The following is a 21,051-nucleotide window of genomic DNA, read 5'->3' on the forward strand; positions in this document are numbered from 1 at the left end:
GTGGGTAAAATCTGTAACATGATCAGAAGAGCTTCTATCCTCGCTTCTGTCAGTACTTCATGATAAATGGCTGTGATTCAAAAGGTAATTTGGACAGCTCATCAGTCGATGGACTTGGTGACATCACAAGTTACCTACAGATGGTATGTGTCGCTGATCCAGAGATGTGATGCTGTTGGCATCTAATTAAGCCATTCTGCCTCTGGATCAGACAGAATGATTTTTAGTCCAAAAAACCTTCAATTCACGGGGTTGGATTTTGTTGTGCAGTTTTTTTTGGTTGGGGGTTTGGGACAAAAAAACAAAGAAGCTAAAATTCTTGTTAGCACAGTAATGTGAAGTGAAAGGCGCAGTTAAACCTTTAAAGTTGAATTCAGGACAGTATGCGTTGTGACTGGTTAGCAAGGTTGGCATGATCAGGTAGGCTGGGTGAAGATGAACAGCAACTTTCTAGTGATGGCTGAAGTCCAGCCGCACTATGATGGCAAAAGGCAAGCAGAGATGCATTGTGTTTTATTGGATGCACAGCATTGACTTCTGTTAAAGAGCCCGCACACGATTGCTCGTTAGAGTTGTGGACATGGTGCTGGGGGTAATTTTGTTTAGTTATGCCACTTTCAATCACTTTATTAAACTAACGGTAAAACAAATAAACATAATAATAAGCACATTCATACACAAGCTGCTATGGCCACAACTGATGCCCAGGCACTCAATAGTACACAGATCGGCTAACAGATAGCCAGTTAACAGCCAGCTGCCAACCTGAGCGCTAAAATACTGAATGAACAAAGTCCCAAAAATCAATATCAAAGTGACAAAGAAACACAAGGAAATAAAACACTCACCACAACAGGAAACATGACAAAACTAGAAATGTGACTTGCAGAACTAATGATCCGACATAGACTGAACAAACCCAGGGAACTGAATACAATCAAATTGAAGAGACGAAGAGGCACACCTGGACAAAATAAGAGTCGCTGGCGGGACCTGATTGGTTGACACAAGGTACAGGGCTGAGGAGAACAGGTGGAGACGAAAACTAAATGGGCAGGCAAGACATGAACATGGGACACAGGAAAACTTCACCAAACATGAAACAAAGTAAAGCTAATCGAAACCAAGTCAACAAAAACACAGATCATGACATTTATTCACTGACTACCACGTCACTCGTCAGCCAAGCCCCACCTTTAAAGACATACACACTCAAATTCAGATATTATACTATGGGAATTTCGAAGGCGAGCCCCAGGTAGATAAGAATAGGCTAATATCTGCACCTCACATGCACATTTTGTTGTTCAATAATGCCAAAACAAAATTTTATCCCATTAATATACGGGATAATCTCTATAATATTCAATTCTAAAATTATATTTGACAGCTGCAGCTCTAATGTAAAGTATTAAATACATTTTGTGTCTTTACAGGTGGTCACTTTTTCTTAACATTCTGGGCTCTGCTTGCCGAAGTAGAAGTCCTTGGTTTTCTGTTGAACTCCTGTGCTCCACCCCCGGTCGTCATGGTGACAAAATCCGTACTCTCTAATGGCCCAGGAGTATGTGGGGCGGAGTTTCCAGTCGCTCATTTGCATGAGACACAGCCTCTCTCTCTAAAGGGATCATTTCAGCAATGACAAGAAATAGCGTGCTATAATTCTTGATCCTTGGGGTTTTACGACAAACGGATATAACACGAGACGTTATTGAGAGACCTGGGAACTGTTTTAAAAACTTTCTCTTTGTACTTGACAATTAAGAATCTTATACAGTTTTTTAATGACAAAGCTCTGACTGTCATCCCAGTAGAGACGAGAGAAGAGGTTTCACTGTCCATTTCTTGCGGTCATCTCATTAAAAAGACACCAGTGGTCACAATCACAGAGCAGTTATCCTGCACACCAACCATGCGGTATTATCCCGCCGTGAAGGTTCGGACCCTCTGCACACAACGCTCGGTTCTTTTGCCTTTGGAGCTGCTGGCCCGTGAGCAAACTGCGCTTACGCACAGCGAGGGGATGGATTATCTCGCAAAATAACAAAGCTTGATGAAATCGCAACTCTTGGGGGGGGGGGGGTCTGTCTTGTTCTGTAGCGTGACGTTTGCTTAGCGGGACCCCTTCTGAACCCCGCTGACTGTTCCAGGGCCCACGATAAATTAGCGGCCAGGCCTTTGTCACTGTGGACTCCACTGAACCATCTCACTGCATGATGCATGAGTACATACTGTGTGTGTGTGTATTCAGCTTGACTCTCCAGACAGAATGTTGAAGAAGTCTGCAGTACGACCTCCTTTACACTCGCCTCTTGTCCTAAGGCCAGGTCCTGTTCAAGTTTGCTTCACTTTCACTTTGTGGCATTAGTATAATGAACTCTCCTGACACTCTATGCAAAGTAATCACATCGGTGCTTTGGTAGAATGCGAATGAGTTTACTAGTCTTATTCAGTGTTCTCTGTCTCGCCGCCATATCTTCGCGAGGCTGGCATTTAGCCAGGATCTTAATGAGATGGGCTGTGGGAATAATGAACTTATCTAAATCATTCAGGAGAGGAGAATCTCTCGACAGGTGACTGACGATGCCCGAATGAAGCACACCTTGAGTGGCGAAACACAGGGGCAGCACGTTGTTTATTAAATGCGTAAATTCGCTCACACTGTGTAGAGGCATTGTTTGGCTTGCATGGTCAACATTGGTTGTACCTTCAATAAATCGGGCTAAATTTGAGCATTTTCACCCACTTCAGATCAAAGACAGCAAAGGCCCGATTGTTTGATGTCTCTAAAACTGTGATTCTTAGTGTGGCATGAATACCTCTAGTGGTACGCCAAAGAATAACTGCCTGTGGACAGTTCAAGCCGTATTTAACTTTTTAGTACAAGACATATGCATTTAATCAGTTTTTTTTTTTTTTTTGTTGCTTTTTAAGCCTACTACACTACTGTATTGTTATCGGTCATGATGGTGGTTGTAGCTCCTTGTTGTGTGCATGACTTGGCCACCGGGGGCAGTAGTCATCCAGACACAAACGAAGAAGAGTTTCACAACTACTGTAGATGACTTGGAAATCAGCTGTAGTTAGTCGTTCTTTATTTATTTTTTTATTTTTTTTACATAAGATAAAGAATATATGCCGGTGAGTATTATTTTGTCTCACTGCATGTGTTGCTTCACTGTTTCTGTTCAAATAGCCTTTGCTTATAAGGTTATAGGACCGCAATGTGTTTGCTAGCCCATCTATGGCGTTTCCCATTGTGTTAGTATTAAGCTAGCAGACTTTATGCGAAATTTATTTTGTTTTAAATGCACGTGTAATTCTTTCTGAAGAATCGTTCACGAGCTGCAAAACAAGGTTGTTGTGAAGTGAGTTGAATTGATATCACTGCCACCATACAGTGCCAGTATCTCAAAATTTTGCTCACCAGTCAAAGTAAAAAAAAACAAAAATCAGAACGATGGCTTGTATATGGAAAAACGCGATAGCCAGGTTACACATATCTCAAGGCACCATTATACGCCTGTACATGCACACAAGATAAAGACTCTCCATAACTTCCACTGACAACCCAATATACAGTAGCTCCTCCCCGACAAAGATCTTTGTCTCCTAGCTTAATTTACTACTGCAATATCATTGCTAGAAAACTTAAGTTAGCCTAGCATGTTCTAGTTCTTATTTTACAAGTACTCTTTATTCTTCCTTGTATTTTCTATCAGTTTGGATGCCCTACAAAGCCACAAGATATTTGTACAGCGAGCTTTTTACCAGCGCTAGTGGCCAAAGACAACTGAAACAACAGCTGATAAAACAACATAACACCCAAAAAAATACCCCAATCGTTGCTTATACACTTAAACAATTGAGCTAGTAAACGAGTTCCATAGGGGGGGTTAGCATTGTCCAATTAAAGCCCTAATTGTCAGCCTTTGTGCTATAAGACTGTAGAAACCACATTTTGGGAAGTGGCCGAAGAATCTCCATGCAAGCATGATGTACACGTCATGTGCATGTGCTGCATCCTTGAAATATTTGCACTTTGTTGTAAGAACTCCACTCGTTCAAAACCTTAAGGCTTATTACATCCCTTAATAGCTTGTTGTACCTCGATTGACTTGAGTACACTGAACATGCAATGAATGGCAAGTGCTTGTGATTTACTGTATTGCTTTGGCCCGAGATATCGTTGTTTTTTTCCCCTTGTTGGTGCTTTAACATTGGGACATTGTTTGCCTGGCATGCTTTACAGAGTCAACCGCATGCTTCAGAGGTCACTGGCTGACCAATGACATTCCAGACGTTCCCATGGTTACCAGTGGAGGGGGAGAAATGGCTGCTCTTTGAGCAATGTTAGTATTTTACACAGATCTTATACTTTTTCTTTGCTTTGTCAATAATAAAGGAAAATGTATACAGTATAATCAGTTATTGATGCATGTATTCTTTCATAACTGTAAGTCTCACAGTCTCCGTTTTGACTTGCCTGATTATAACAGATTAAACTGTTGAGTATGCTTCCGGTCTGGGGGCATAGTTCCTGTGTGATTTAATTAGAGGATGACCAAATAAGACAAGATCATATGCCCAGGATAAGTGAAAACAATGGTAGTCAGATATAACGCAGTCCTTGTTGAGTGAAGATGAGAAAGAAGCTCAGAGAAGTATTCTTTAAGAGCAACCACTGAGTATGATTCTTTTGTCCTTGAGCAAGACACTGATGTCCCGAAATGCTCCCCGGGCACTTCAGCTGCCCCCTGCTCCAGTGTGTTCCACTAACATGTGTATGTGTTCACTGTGATGGGTTAAATGCAGAGAACAAATTTCGTGTGCATGCGTGCATGTTCATGACAATAAAAGGGTGATTCTTCTTTTTCTTTTGCTGTGTAGTTGTTGTTCTTTCAAGAAAATTGCATAATTTGTTAGTGTTATCCAGGTCACTTAGATATTATTTAAGTAATTTAAACTCCAACATGTCATTACTGTTTAAGTAATTGAGACTATACATTGATCATTATAAAAGGAAAATTAAAAAATAGTTTTCAGTTTTTGTGGCACATTTTTCCTGAAGATTTTGATCAAGATACCAAATTATATAACTTAAAATGCATTGGGGCGGCACGGTGGCCGACTGGTTAGAGCGTCAGCCTCACAGTTCTGAGGACCCGGGTTCAATCCCCGGCCCCGCCTGTGTGGAGTTTGCATGATCTCCCCGTGCCTGCGTGGGTTTTCTCCGGGCACTCGGGTTTCTTCCCACATCCCAAAAACATGCATGAATTGGAGACTCTAAATTGCCCGTAGGCATGACTGTGAGTGCAAATGGTTGTTTGTTCCTATGTGCCCTGCAACTGGCTGGCAACCAGCTCAGGGTGTACCCCGCCTCCTGCCCGATGACAGCTGGGATTGGCTCCAGCACGCCCGCAACCCTAGTGAGGAGAAGCGGCTCAGAAAATGGATGGATGGAAAATGCATTGGACATGGGGAACGCCACAATATATTTTACTGACTAAAAAAATATTTTATTCTTGCCTTTCATTTATCTCTCATATAACCTTTGTGTGGAGATATTAGCATTATTTTTAAAATTTTTGGACAGATTAAGGGTAGACATGGTTTATTCAGTTTTTTGTCAGCCACTTTTAATGTAAAATACTGCCCCCCACAGGACTCCAATAAAGGTTTCATTTAAAACCCAGCTTTTATTAGCGACAGAATCTCACAGGAGGTGGTAATCTGACATTTATTTTAGTGCTTTTTTTGGCAGATGTATGTGCTCATTGCATACTCTTGTTTTTATTTTCATTTTGCTGCCTCGACACAAAGGCGTAACCAGACAGTCTGATCACACATTCTTTCATGCACTGATGACATTTATCAAGTCAAAGTAGCAGGCAGTATTTATTCTGTCATGTTGTCAACTGTGACTGACAGTTTGGTTGTGGGATTGAATGTGTTTATTATTATAATTCAAAGCCAAATCATCGAATGGTACTTTTCCATTGCAACTAGCGTTTTTGGAAATTGTGCTTTGGCTATTTGGAAACTGTCCTGGCAGTAGACAGACAGTAAAAAATAAGAATAAAATACCCTCAGTTTTAAGTGAATGACGTCTAAACTGAATTGGCTGAAAATGTCTGGTCAGGATTTGTCAAGGAAGGCTTAGAGGGGGGATTCTTTGGGAGAAACAACTCTTACACACACACAAGCACACAAATGCTGTACAAAAGTGGTCTCACTGGCTGCCAGATAAGCTGAAGTAATAACAGTGCCATCTCAGCTAATTTTAGCCCCTGTATTGAATGTGCCGCCCCTGGAATTTACGGCAACATTTCTGGCTGGGCTTTGCTGCATGTACCATGTTTGGTTTTCTTATTCTATAACTTTCAATTTCCTCTCCTTTCTCTGTCTCTCTCTCTCATGTTGTTCATTCCATTACTCCTTCATAATCCTCCATCCACAGCCTCTCAGCTTTTCATCCACAACTAACACCAATCCTTTCGCTATTCGTGGCTCCAACACCTCCATCTTTGTGAAAATAGACCTGTGTAACATTTTGTGTCATGGTCGTTTGAAAATATGCAGTATCTCCATGTACGTATGTCACAAAATCAATGGCCGTGCCCCCTTGCAGATCTTGCTGCTACTTTGTTTCAGTTAACTCCACTTACTGTATTTGAATAACTAAAACAACCTTGTTACATTTAGACAAACAACACTAGAGTGCTAGCCTTGATGTCTGGCTGCATGGCGCCATCACTTACTAGAGTAATGTAAGTGAAGAACAAATCGTCCCTAACTGCCACTTTGTGAAATAAAGTAAAAATCCACTTGAATCCAGTCTTACCGTGTTCAACCTCATACATTAAATCCCAGTTGTCTTTCTCCAGCAATTTGGAAGACGTTGGCTGCCAAACACAGAAAACATCCATCATTTGACACCAAAGCAAATAGACAGAAGGTCATTTCTTTGACATTAAGTACACAAGTTGATAGCTACTTCAGAAATGTAGCAGGTACCTGTTCTTTGCACCTTGACTCCAGGTTTTCTAGCCCCAGCATGCTTGCACGGAGTAGGTGTACAAGAATTAATGTGGAAAAATTTCTGTTAGAAAAAAAATGCATCATGGATGATTCGAGCAAAAAATGTAACTTGGAGAATAAGTGAACACATTCAATTTTATTAAAACAGCTTTCACATTCCCCAATGGTCATTGCTGTCATTGCAACTGTTCAGTCCAGTATATGCGCAACATACTTCTGCATTCAGCAAAACGGGTCGAAGGACTTCCTCCTTACTTGGGTGAATAATATAATAGAACCGCGACAAAGCACCTGTAGGATATTTAAACATCTACAAGATGTCACCACAGAGCCAGCATAGATGACAATGTCCGATGTTTAGGCTTAGTTTGTGTTTACATAGATCATATCATATTTGTATAAATAAATGACACACGCATGCACCACTTTCCGTACTGCTCGATCCTCTCAAGGGTCGCGGGCATGCTGGAGCCTATCCCAGCCAACGAGTTCAGGGTACACCCTGAACTCGTCGCCAGCCAATCGCAGGGCACATATAAACAAACAACCATTCGCGCACACATTCACACCTAAGGGCAATTTAGAGTCTTCAATCAACCTACCTTGCATGTTTTTGGGATGTGGGAGGAAACCGGAGTGCCTGGACAAAACCCACGCAGGCACGGGGAGAACAAGCAAACTCCACACAGACAGGGCCGGGATTTGAACTGTGAGACAGATATGCTAACCAGTCCTCCACCGTGCCGTGACACACACACATTTAACTTTTATCTGAAGAAATTAGCCATAAAGAAAGTTTCTAAGTCATCAAGTCATGCTCATTAGCGCAGCATACACAGGATGTCCATGAACCTATTTTCCGGGTTTGGTCTTGTGACGTTCCGCATATAGCTGATTGGTCTTCCGAGGTTTTGTGGAACTTTAAAGTTCTTTGTTTTCAATTCATTTTTGGGAGCTCAAAATGGTTCAGTTATTAAAATGTCCACTCTGACTGGTTGGGCACAGCAATGTAACTCTAACTGTTGCTCTTCCATGCCAAATACAACACGTAAAGTTGAACCTTGTATATGATAGTTAGCTTCCTGCAGTACTTCCCAACCCTTGCAAGTCTGTAGTATGAAGACATGTCTTCTGTGAGTGAATAGTTTCTGAACATGTTATAAACCGGTGATCCGCCAAGCCATTAGAGCTCCTGCTTCACTTTATAGCCAACTGAATCTGTTGTCGACATTGGTCCTACAGCTTGATGTTTTTTTTGTTTAGTTTTTAAACAAAATAGCTATATGATGAGAGGCTGCCTGGTTGACTGAGCGGCAGGAATGTGATCTATTTTGGGAACGGTGGAAGCCCCCCTCGCTCAGTCCTGTTGTCCTGTTCTGGAGTTCTTTTGCTCCGAGCGACATGACTCTTTATCCTCAGCAAGACGAGTGCACTTCACACTTCTTCAGTGAAACCAGAGCTCTACCTTCAGCCTTCTGATTTAGTCCTCGGGCTATTTTTACTTCCTGCCAAACTCATACCCCAGACCTCGGCCTGCTGCACCAGAGCTGCCTGTGTGTGTGTTGTACTTGTGTACAAACGTGCGTGGATCGTAGATAAAAAGTGAAAAGGTGCCAGAGGTTCAGAATAACTCTAAATAACTCTCTTACAAAGAATCTCGTGTAGCTGTATCAAAAATGTTGGCTTTTCAAATATGCGCCGCTCTGATTGTCAGAGAGGTATTCATTTGACAGTATGATTGTTATTTAGGGCTCCGAGGACCAATTTTAAAAATGCTTTATTAGTCTTAATCTGGGTACACACTTACTGATATCTAAGTTGGCAAAGGATGCATTGGATGTCTGTAAAAAGATTATCCTGAGTGACTACCCTGTGGTGTTATACGTGTTGTATGTGTGCTCCTCGTTAACGTGTGTGGTGTTCTGTTGGCCGATATGACTGTGATTGTGACATGAACGAAACAAAAGCCAATTGGGAAGTGACCTGAAGGTCTTGCCGTTGCCGGATTGGTCTGTGGTGTGCTAAATTGGTTATCTCGAGTACACCTCACACTATAAGAGGAGTTAAAAATCAGTTAAGATTTTAAAACTCACTATCTATGTGTATGTACTTTAGATAAACTGGATCACCTTTTTATTGATCGCAACTAGAGGCATGAAAACGTCTGGAGAACGCCTCGCTCAAAAAGGCCATTTTGGTTTAAAGTGAGGTTTAATTTTGGGGTAAATAAAACTATTTTCAAGGTTCCTGACCTTCAACAATGTACTCGTTCTAGATTTGTCCAACTGGCACCAAGTACCCGAGAACTGGAAAAACGAAAGATGAGAGAAACCCGAATGCTTGAAATGTTTAAATAATCTACATAACACATTTCCAATTGAGGTCTATGTGGAATAAGTACAAGGTCCAAGAATGAGTGCTTTTGGAGGAAGGCAGCATCAAGACCTCATGGGAAAATCTGAGAAAATAACATGTTGAATTTGTAGACATACAGCCAATGCCCGCAGTGTAGTTATGGCCACTTTCGCCTCCATTTTCCCTGTAATTATGGATGCACGGAACCCATTTGTCTTTACTGTCATGGAGCGTAAATTTTTGCTTTTGAACAATCCCACTGGTGACAGTTGAAAACGAAGGGTGGGAATCGAAGTAGCTCATGATGGAATATTATTTAGATCAGTTTTGTCAGCCATACCAATATTATCTAATGATACAACAATTGTGCGATAATTGATACTGTATATTCGACACATTGCAATATGATGTAAGTGAAGAAGGGACACGTTTTTATTTTTTTTTAAAAAAGGTGTTGCTTGTCAGGCATACAGAAACATGACACAAACACTCCTTGTGTTTCAGTCAAGTACATCAAGGAGATGTCGGCCTTCTTCAAGAGCTCGGGGTCCCCCGGCGGAGCTCTCCCATGGGATTCGCCTCCCCCAACGCCTCAGAAGGGTGCGGACCTCCCGTCCGCCGAGACGAAGGAGCCCCGCAGCATCCTGCTGAAAATGTGCCAGGTGTCCCGCAAGCAATGCCCCCCCGACACAGAAAACAGGTACGTGCTGCACGCAAGCGGTTCACTCTGTTTGGTCGGTTTGGATGAAAGAGAAGAGACCCTTCGTCTCCACCTGCCAGGTACTTCGAGGTGGTTTCGCCCAACAGAAAGAACTCTGTGTTTCTGCGGGCCAAAGACCCAGCCATGGCCCAGTCCTGGTACAACGCCATCCAGGCCGGTGCTGCCAACCTTTTACCACAAGTGAAGGAGGAGATGAAGATCTTGCAGCCTGGTATGGAAGTCAAACACTTGGGCTGGATTACAGAACAGGTAAGAATAGGATCACCTGCTACTATTACCTCTTCTAAGAGGGTTGTGTTTTTATGACTGTCAATAGATGGCAAATTTCTGTCAAGGCTGTACATCAGTCCATATGTTGTCATGGGCCAGTTGTCAATAGGACCGTTTTTAAAATATTGTCTAACAGCATTAAGAAAAAAAAAAAAATTCTAAAATAAATAATGCAAATACATGAAGTGGATATCTATAAAGGTGTCCAGTTTGGGGGAAATGAAAATGGATTGTTTGGTAGATGCATATGCAACACATAGTGTAAATACGAGAGGGATAAGCTTTATTATCCCTTCCGTCATCGATGTGTCGTGGCTGCTGATTTTTGAAGAGGCTGTCAACAAATGTGTGCTGTGTGCAGGCGGTACAGGGATCGGAGAGGCCGGTCCTCGCTGTGCTGACCGACCGGGAGCTGCTTCTCTATCCCGCCTTGCCCGAAAGCAAAGACGCCATAAGCAGCCCCACCAAGAGTCACCCTCTCATCACCACCAGGTGTACATACATGCATACAGGCATGCATACATACACACACATATACACGCATAAAAGAACTAAATTTATTGCGCACACACAACATAATAGAACTAAATGTTCTAAACAGGGTGTCCTTGGTTTACAATGTAGTTCCGTTCTTACTGCGTAGACTTAACCCAAATTTATACGCAAGTCAGAACCCACAGTAGTCTATCACTAATCTAATGCAGTAGTAAAATCATAATTTTAATACTTGTATATAAAACACTTCTAGGCCGTGAATATAAAACATCTATCCATCCATTGCAATGTAGCGCTTTATCCTCACAAGGGTCGCGGGCAAATATAAAACAATCAAATGAAAAACATTAAACTCTGGTATCTCAGTGTGCCTTATTGTACTGGGTGACAATATTTAAAGGGTAATGTTGTAAGATGAGTTAGAAAGGATATTAAACTGTTTTGTGATATATTTTTAGTTTAAGTTATTAGTATAGGCAATTCTAAACATTTTGGGGGGGTGTCAATTACAGTCGTTTGCTGTTCGCAGCAGGGCGTGGTCCTTGGGTTTACAATATTTGTCTGAAGCAGCATTTTGTTCATCACTCAAGGTTATTTTGCAGGCCTTCTTCTATGTTACTGTAAGCAATTGTATCTTTTATGATCATGAGGCGGCTCTTGTTAAGTAGAAGCTGGACAGGAGCTGTCATGTTAGTCAAAAGACCTTCTGTACTGCATTCCGTGCATCTGCACTGTACAATCTCTCCTCTTTGCATGGAATAGATTAGAAAGACAACTTTTGGCGGTTCCCCTGTAATATCGAAAATATTGCCACACTAAGTCCAGTTTAGTGAGGATGGAGTCACATTCTCACTTTTTCCATGTCTGCTTCAGCAGATGTTTAATTTGGAAAACATTAGTGAGATCAGAACTTATGAGTCATACCGTATATGTTTCCACCCTTTTTATACTTTTAACCCTGAATGTCCCCCCCGCTCGCTACGATCTACGTGTCCACTATAGACTGGTCCACTCCGGCCCGGGGAAAACCTCTCCTCTCCTGGAATCAGATCTTTCATTTGGCCTGCGTTCAGGCACCAAGCAAGGTGTGGAGACCCACGTGTTCCGGGTGGATTCCCCCAAGGAGCTGTCGGCGTGGACTCACCTGCTGGTCGACGGCTGCCACAATGCCGCCGAGCTCATCAAGGAGGTCACGACAGGTACATAGTAGTAACACCGTAGTCGTTATTAATTCTAGTACAAGCTGACACGAACCAGGCTAGTTAACTGTCATACAAGTATAACATGAACTCAACCATTGAAATGGAACACACACTTACAGTTGTACTTTTTGATCACAAGGGACAAGCATGAAGTGACTTTTGGCTTTTCCCTGGCAGCTAAAAAGTCGGGTGGCGAGCATGAGAAGCTAAGCTAGCAGTCCACATCTTCACTTCGTGCTCCATCTTTGTCACAGAACACATTTGAGCAAACCATCTGAATCAAAGTCCTTAGTTCACCAAAAGTCCCTTGATAGTGGCTCCTTTTTCACATTTTAAAATAGTTGCCAGGGGTTTTAATAACATATATGTGATATGCTTTTGTCAAACACACAAGATCAAGAATTACATGACACCTTACAAAACCCATTTCTTGTCTCACTGAAATTAATGCGTTTTTAGGGACCGGTCCTGTCTCACCTAAGTGAGTGACTGTATACCCCGCCCCATTTACTCCTTGGCCAGTAGCGCATCTGGCTTTCATTACCAAGACAACCGGGGGCACAGCCTGAGCCTAAAGTGTGTGTGTGTGTGTGTGGGGAGGGGGGGGGGGTTAGAGCAAACACTCATAAAGACAATAAAAGCATTTTAACATGTACACAGCAGTTCACACACTACAGTGAACCCCCACTATTCACGAGATGGAGACCGAGCCCTCCCGCAAATGAGCGAAAATCTGCGAATAATTGATGCGCACCTAAAAGGGGTTTTTAATTTCGTATAGATGCCACAAGACGGCAAAGCACTTAAAATAGAGATGATCATAAAGCACCAACTCCATGCATCTAGGATGTACACACTTGTGAAACCATGTTATTATGTTCAGTAGTTAAATTACTCATCACAAACAAACCAACTTCACATGAGGCTCATCAGTAGTATTAGCTAGCAATTAGGGCTCGGACATGTCTTCTACGTGCCGATTCGTTATTCGTAGAGTAACGAATGACTTCCGAATCAGAATCAAATCGTTACTCATTGTACTATTCCAAAATAAAGACATGTCACTGTCCAACAGATTTAACATCCAATTTCATTATCGATTGAACCGGAAAGAGAGTACGCTGGCGCATTTTGGCTGCCGCTTCTCCCTCCGTAAATTTTTTTCTTTTTCGTTTAAAATGGCAGCACGGTGGACGACTGGTTAGAGTGTCTGCCTCACAGTTCTGAGTACCAGGGTTCAATCCTCAGCCCCGCCTGTGTGGAGTTTGCATGTTCTCCCTGTGCCTGCGTGGGTTTTCTCCGGGCACTCCGGTTTCCTCCCACATCCCAAAAACATGCATGGTAGGTTAATTGACACAGCTATTTGCTAATCTATAGCTATTTGCGTCTGTGATCCATGACTGCAAGAACAGAAAACAACTGCACCCATGCACTGTAAGACAAAAAAGCATCAGCTATTAACAACAGCTAAAAATCCTAATATATTTTGTTTTTTTTAAGTTAATGCAGCATGGCATCAATTTCATCTCTCTCTCATCAGAATAAAGTACCGAAGATATTTTGAGATTTGTTCCGATTCGAGTCAGAAAATTCCGAGTTGATGATCGCTTTTGCACGCCCACTCGAATCCCAAATTGAGTCACCACCCATTTGTGCACAGCCCTAGCTAGCATAGTAACCTAAATAACACTAAAATAAACTGATATGACATCACGCATGGACAAACTTAATATGCACACGAGCACGCATTCACGCCCAGTTCAAATGATTTTCCCACATTTAGTTCACATGAATATTTGTTTCGTCTCAAAATGATCCATATCGTGTTTGCTTTTGACACAACCCACATGCCGACTCGGGAGACGTAAACAACCAGACGACGTTAAGAGTCCGTCATTGAGATAATGATGACGTTGTTTACATTATTTTTCAGAGAATAATTGGAGAACGGGGCTAAGATTTAGAGCAAAAATTAACATAATTGTTACCTTGGTTTTAGTGACTATGAAAAAGACTTTCTACTACAACCAATGGTCTCTTTTTTTATTATATACTGTGGAAACACATGGAAACTCGCTTTTATTGTATTTAAGTGTCCTCTAGTGGTCACACGAGGTGCTGCAAAGACCAAAAAAAAAAAATGTTTGCGAAACCAATGATCTCCTAAGCGTAGAATAAGAGGTTATAAACGCTATGTACTCCCCACGGTAGCCTGCAGCTGGAACGGAAAGGAGTGCACCCTGGGAGTGCACATCGACGAGGGCTTCACGCTATTCACCGAAGAGCTGGGCGTCCGCAAGTGCGTCCTGCTGCAGCATCCCTTCGAGCGTCTGAGGATGTCGTCGGACGACGGCGTCCGCATGATGTTCCTCGACTTTGGGGGGCCTGAGGCCGAAATTGTGAGTCGAGCAGCACATGCATTTCCCGTACTCTATTTCTTCACCTCCTAAAGTGACCGTAAAAGGAAACTGGTTCTCAATTGACTGACTTGATCACATAAAATAGGGACAAAATAATTAAGCAACCTATCTCTTTTTATCCTAATACACATGACAACTGTCACTATTAGTAAGGCATTAATTAGAGTGGAGGTGTTTATTTGTTGAAATGCATTTTAATTCATGTTTAATATATAATGAATTTTGAAATAATAATAAGAATGATAATACATTAAAATTGTTAGACATTTGGTATAATTACTATAAATGTAAATTATTAAAAATATATTTTACATTATACAGTTAAGAATACAAATTTGTGGTAAAATTAATTAAATACAGAGCAAATAATTTAAATGTATAAATACATCATTTACTGTATATTGACAATATATAGGACTTTATTAGCCATTGATTAGAGTGCAGTGCTTTATTTGTACAAATGCATATTCATTTTACTCTTAATAATATGAATGTCTATTATAATTATCCATTATTTGTCATTTTAAATATAATGACACAATTATTTCATTACAATTACACAAATTCTAAATACTATGTATATCCAATTAAAATAAATATGTTGCAGTATTGTTTTAAAAAGTAAATCATAAGTAAATCATCAATGTATATCACTATTTAGTGTTTTTTACTTTTTATATTGAAAATCTATTCGAGGGGAGGTTGCTTTTTGAGGAAATGCAGTAATACACCAGTTTGGATAAATGATTAAAAATGCGTTGTTCAAAAACTAATTGCCACTTTTTTGTCCTCAGCAACTGGACCTTCATTCTTGCCCCAAGACGATTGTGTTCATCATCCACTCGTTTCTTTCCGCAAAGGTCAAGCGACTCGGCCTCCTGGCATGATGACGTCTGCAACGTTAGCATTAGGATTTTATTTTTTATTTTTTATTTTTTTTTTTATTAGTAATTCACATCCCAGACTGACTTGAGAGCAAGTGATGACTAAACCGCTCCTCCTGGTCTCTCGTGAAAGACCGGCGGACATTTGAGCGTTGAGGTTTTTCACAAATGCACAGCTCATGATTCACACGTTGATTATACAGTATAGCGACCGTTCGTATTGTTTTTGTTCCGATGATGGTTGATGTTGGACAAACGGCTGTTTCATTAAATGATTAATTAAAAGATGACAGCGTTAGCAGAGTGACGGGAGACTGATCACTGCGTGATCTAAAATGGATGTAAGGATTAATTAAGTGATGAACTTAAGGATGTTTAAGTTGCCTTTTCACAAAACTACACTTTTTCATGATGTTTTTTTTTTGAATAATCCAAAATAAGAACCTAATATGACAAAGAAATTAAGTTATTTATTGAGTTGTTTTACCCTAGCTGCAAATTTTGATTAAGGCAACTCGCAAAGAGGGCACTTACCTCATAAATAGACGGGCTTCACCAAAAGCTCAGTGCAGACATATCGATAACCAGATCGAATTTGAGCCATTCCAATCAAAGTCGGCAAAGGCCCGATTATCCTGTCTTGTGGGGTATGTTAACATTCATTGCCATTGACGGCTGTTCAATTCAAATATCCATGTTAACATGGAGGCCTAGCAGAGAATGAAGAATGATATTTTTCCCCCCCTCTCCGATCAGTTCGGAAAACAATCGGGGCTGACAATCATTAGTTATACCTGTTCAGTATTTACGATCGTAAATCATTAATCAGCGTTAAGGTATTTTCCCACACTTGCGATCAAAGTCGTTTTTTTGTTTTGTTTTTTGTTTGTTTTTTTTAATATAAAGAATTTTATTGAACATACACAAATAATTCAACACAAGACTGGTTGCAGTAAAATAAAACCTACATAAAATAAAAGATTGTCATGAGTAGGGGTCTTTCAAATTTTAAAAATCTGTTAAAATGTTAAAAATTGGTATGTGTGTAATCTGCTTAAGGTATTTTTTTTCTATTCTGTTTTCATTCATTTAATCACCGGAGCGGGCGAATGGCCTTCATCACAAAGCACTCATGTTGTATTTGTAAAAAACATGAAATATGTGGCGTTTAAATGTTATCTTATCACAACACTAAAAACCGACTTGTATTCATAATAAATGCCTCAACGATCTCCAAAATAAAATGTATATTCTTATTTAAACAAGCAAAAGGTGTGCCTTTCAAGGGTTGTTTGTACATAAACATGTAATAAACTTTAACTTTTAACATATTTTCCTTTATTGTTTGTTTTATTGGATTCGCACGTATCACATTTCTTAGGTTTGGGATTAAAATCGCTGCCTAATTGAAGACTAAATTGTCCGTAGGTGTGAATGTGAGAGTGAATTGTTGTTTGTCTAAACGTGCCCTGAGGTTGACTGACGACCAGTCCTGGGTCAAAAGTCAGCTGGGATGCGCACCAGCTCACCCGCGACCATCGTGAGGACAAGCGCTGCAGAAAATGGATGGATGAAGGGTGAGTCACATTTAAGGGTTAAAACAAAAGAGAAGAAAACTGTCCACTAGTTTTTTCTTTTTTTTTTTTGTACACGTTGATAATAATTGTTTAGATTTATAAATTGTAGTGCCTTTCAAGGGACCAAAGGATGCTCATGTCATATCTACGAAAATGTTTGCACTTCATAGGTTGATTAAAAACGATTGTAGTACAACAATCTTTATACATGTATTAAAATGATCATTTTCAAATTTCAGAAAAATATTTCCTTATATTGTGTTTCCTTTAAAAAATAAAAATATAATATACTCGAATGCATTTGACTTTTTACCTCTAATTTTGTCCTTTTACTTTGTAAGCACATTATACAATTTACATTTACCTGTATGACATGTTGAGGGTGGAAAATTTGGGAAATGTTCCAATTTTTCCTTTTTATGTATGTGAATATATATGTGTATATCTAATTCTAAATGTGCATGAAATCTCTTTTTTTTTTTTTTCGGTTTATATGGGAGGATGTATTCAAATACAGTGGCATGACATACTGTACGTGTGACCCAACTCACTAGTTTTACATGTTAACATATAATGAAAAACGCCATTGACATGCAAACAGTTAGCATAGTCATTCATAGTCACAGAATCATACTGCCTCCCAGTGGCCAAGGTGGGTACACCAGAAAGGGGCCGCACAATGAATTGGATCGCAGCATTCAATCATGATGCAAAAATCTTTAATTCTTTACATTCTATTGAATCATTTATATCTTTACATTCTATTTAATCATTTCATTACTCTAGTGTACTATATTATAGAGTGATATTTTTCCTTATAAAAACACAAAACTTTTTGGGGGAATAGGCTCCCCCCCCCTTTGCTGTTGACCTTTTGCCTGGGTGTATCTAATATTGCGACCTTTGACTAATGGAAATAAAAAAAATGCTCCTCTCATACAGCAGCAGTGCGCTTTCATGCCGCATCTCATCATCCAAAACAAGCAAAAACAAAAGTGCCTCTCGTGCGGCCTTTATTCAACAGGGGAGTGTTTATGACATGCGCACAGATGTGTATAATGATGATGAAGATGATGGTGATGGTGGGCTGCGTAAGTCAGCGGGGTGTGTGAATGGAGGCAATTAGGCCTGCTGCTAGCCAACTGTTTTCCCTTGTACAGGCTTTTAACTGCAAAAAAGGATGTGTTATCAGCATGGAGCAGATGCTCTGTGTGTGTGTGTGTGTGTGTGTGGCAAAAACACACGATGCGAGCTGCGCATATTTCAAAACAATCCCATTTGATCACATCTATATTCCCCCCCTCCCTCTTTTCCACTCACCCTCCTCTTGTTGCGGCGTTACCGTGGCAACGGCAGGGGTGCTCTCACATTGGCTTCTGCTGAACTCTGGCGAAATTGGCAATCAGCCTGTCAGATCTGCTGAAGGGGGTGGGAAAGGGATTGTGTGGGGGCAGATGTTGAATATATTTTGATGAACAAGGATGTGGAGGCACACGGTGTTGGTGAGGAATGTGGAACAAGGTGGCGGACAAAACGGGAATTTCCCATTTTTGTCCAAGGCGACAAAGCAAGCATGGCATCTACAGCAGTGTAGGAATTGTGGCTAAAAATAAAGGAAAGTGTAGAAGAAAAATCATTTCCAAGGAGGTTTAAGGGCTATGTAGGTATTTACATTGGTTACATTTTAGTGTGTGTTTAATTTGGAGCATTTACCGTATGACATAACAATGTAAGGGACCCTGTAAAACCTCCAAATTGTGTTTTAATATAACTTAGGGACCTTTTATCGGGAGAAAGTTAACCAGAGGTAATACCCCCCCCACCCCCCCCCCCCCCCTCTAAAAAATATATTTCCATTAATTAAGATGTTGCTTTTTATTATTTAAATAAGCCCCAGCAGCGTGTATTTTATTTTATTTTACTCTTTGAATAGATAAAAAAAATAGTCCAAGACTTTTGTCAATGCAGTGCATATTATATTTTACTTGCATGCTTCCACTGTCTTACAGAAAAACATAGTGGCATCCATTTTCTTTTAGTTCTCAAATACGCTTCCCTCCTAAAAACACAAATTTCGCCATTAACCTTAATTGCTGTATACTAGCTGACGAGAATCAAGCAAGTATTGTACTTGTCAATGCAAATAAGCTTCATTGCCATAATTAACTTACATTTCTTAATTGTGAGTCACCCAAGAAAAGTTAACGACTGAATAAATAAAGACATGCACGCGATCATAACAACACATGAAATGATACATAAAAGAAGAGGTCCCAAGGGAGCAGGCCTACATTTGTGCGGCGCATTTGATTCCTCTTCTTTCGACTACTGCCAAATACATGCCAGCTGTGGACAAAAGTTTTGGGACACCTACAGGAAGTGACAATATGGACGAAAACGTGGCTATAATCGTCTTTCCCAGGAAGATTTCCCACGAGATGTTGGAGTGTGTCAAAGTGACAGATGACTTGTTCATTCCGGACGTGTTTTAATTAGGTTTAAGGTCCACCCGAGCACATTGTGGACCTCCCATGTGGAAGTGGATTATTGCCTGCTCTAAACGACTGACATTTATGACGACACGTGTTGCAAATGTACAAAGAAAAAAAATAAATAGATGCAAAAAAAAAAAGTATACAAATATTGCTCTAGAACAGGGGTGCAAACTCATTTTTGTTGCGGGCCACATCGCAGTTATGGTTCCACTCGGAGGGCTGTTCTGGCTGCAAACCCACATGATTGCCTCATATTATTACATATACACAAATTAATGGATAATTACTTTTGAAATCAGAAGCCAGTAAAAACTGTTTATTCAAATACAGTATGAATCAATTTGACTTTAAAAGGGGGGTTGGTAACAAAAAAAAATGCTTGCAATATCTCAACATTTTTAAAAGTGAAGCCGATTTGCAATTTGAAACACAAAGTCGATGCACACTCTCGCGGGCCATATAAAATGACGGGGCGGGCTGGATCTGGCCCCCGGGCCACCAGTTTGACACCTGTGCTCTAGAAGCTTTGTAACATAATTTATTTGATTTGAAGAAAAACAGTGATTCCCAAACTGTGGACGCAGGCTTCCTCTAGCGGAACGCGAAAGAATAATTTCCTAAGTACATTTCAGTTGTATTTAACTTTTAAATTCAATACATTTGTATTTAAACTTTAAGAAGTGTTTGTTGTTAAACATTTATAATTTCTCTCTCTCTCTTTCTCTCCCTCCTAAGGCCACTTTGGTGGTGAAATAAAATGTATGATAAAATGTGCTTTTAAAATTAATGAATTAAAAGTTAACCAATTATGTCAAATAAATAAATAAAAAGTTGACTGGCAACCAGTCCAGGGGGTACTCCACCTCTCGCTCAGTTACCTGGGATGGATTTAATTTATTTCTATTTTATTTTTGCTTTTTTAAAATTGATTTCTTTATCTTTTTTGTTTTTAAATAATTGATTGTATTAATGTATTTTAATAATGACGTTATTTTTATTGACATTTTATTTTGTACTGTATTTTTATTAATATCGTCATTTCTACAGTCAATGGGAGTTGTGTATTTTCTTGATTCTATATATATATATATATATGTATGTGGCCGCCAGGTGGCACTCGCGTGCCGCGTGAGAGTCAGTGGGCGTCTCTGTGTCTCCATTGGGAGGAAGCACAAAGAGAGGCATGAATATTCCTTCAAGTAGTAGTGTAGAAATGATGCTGTGTGTGTGTGTGTGTGTGTGTGTGTGTGGGGGGGGGGGGTTAACATTATTTAAGATTTGATTGGAGCTGACCTAATTCAGAACAGGACATCCTACAATATCCACTATTTCTCCCCCCACTCCATCCTTTCCACTCTTTTTAACACAAAAGGACTCAAGCGAATAAAGAGGCCGAGAGATTAATACCGAAGCATGAGATGAGCAATTCATATTCCAATTCAAAGAGCATGTTATCTATTTTTTCCACACACACACACACACACACACAATCACGTTCACGCGTTGACTTTTTTTTTCTTCTTCTCTCCCCTCTCTTCAAAAGCAGGATTCTGGATGTGGAACTTTCCAGGAACAACAATGGCGGTGGCAT

General features: G+C 40.3%; 1 protein-coding gene across 1 annotated transcript in view; it reads left to right on the forward strand.

The window, feature by feature from the left end:
• The window catches only part of snta1 (syntrophin, alpha 1), a 31,491-nt gene extending 14,772 nt beyond the window's left edge, over window positions 1–16,719 (forward strand). Inside the window, exons 3-8 of the mRNA XM_061687601.1 lie at window positions 9,901–10,096; window positions 10,177–10,366; window positions 10,749–10,879; window positions 11,885–12,081; window positions 14,296–14,483; window positions 15,299–16,719. Coding sequence (XP_061543585.1) covers window positions 9,901–10,096; window positions 10,177–10,366; window positions 10,749–10,879; window positions 11,885–12,081; window positions 14,296–14,483; window positions 15,299–15,391 — 995 coding nt within the window. The 3' untranslated portion in view covers window positions 15,392–16,719. The remainder of the gene's footprint in view (window positions 1–9,900; window positions 10,097–10,176; window positions 10,367–10,748; window positions 10,880–11,884; window positions 12,082–14,295; window positions 14,484–15,298) is intronic.
• Window positions 16,720–21,051: the final 4,332 nt, after the last annotated feature.

This window comes from Phycodurus eques, chromosome 10 (assembly GCF_024500275.1).
Source record: "Phycodurus eques isolate BA_2022a chromosome 10, UOR_Pequ_1.1, whole genome shotgun sequence".
Classification (NCBI taxonomy): domain Eukaryota; kingdom Metazoa; phylum Chordata; class Actinopteri; order Syngnathiformes; family Syngnathidae; genus Phycodurus; species Phycodurus eques.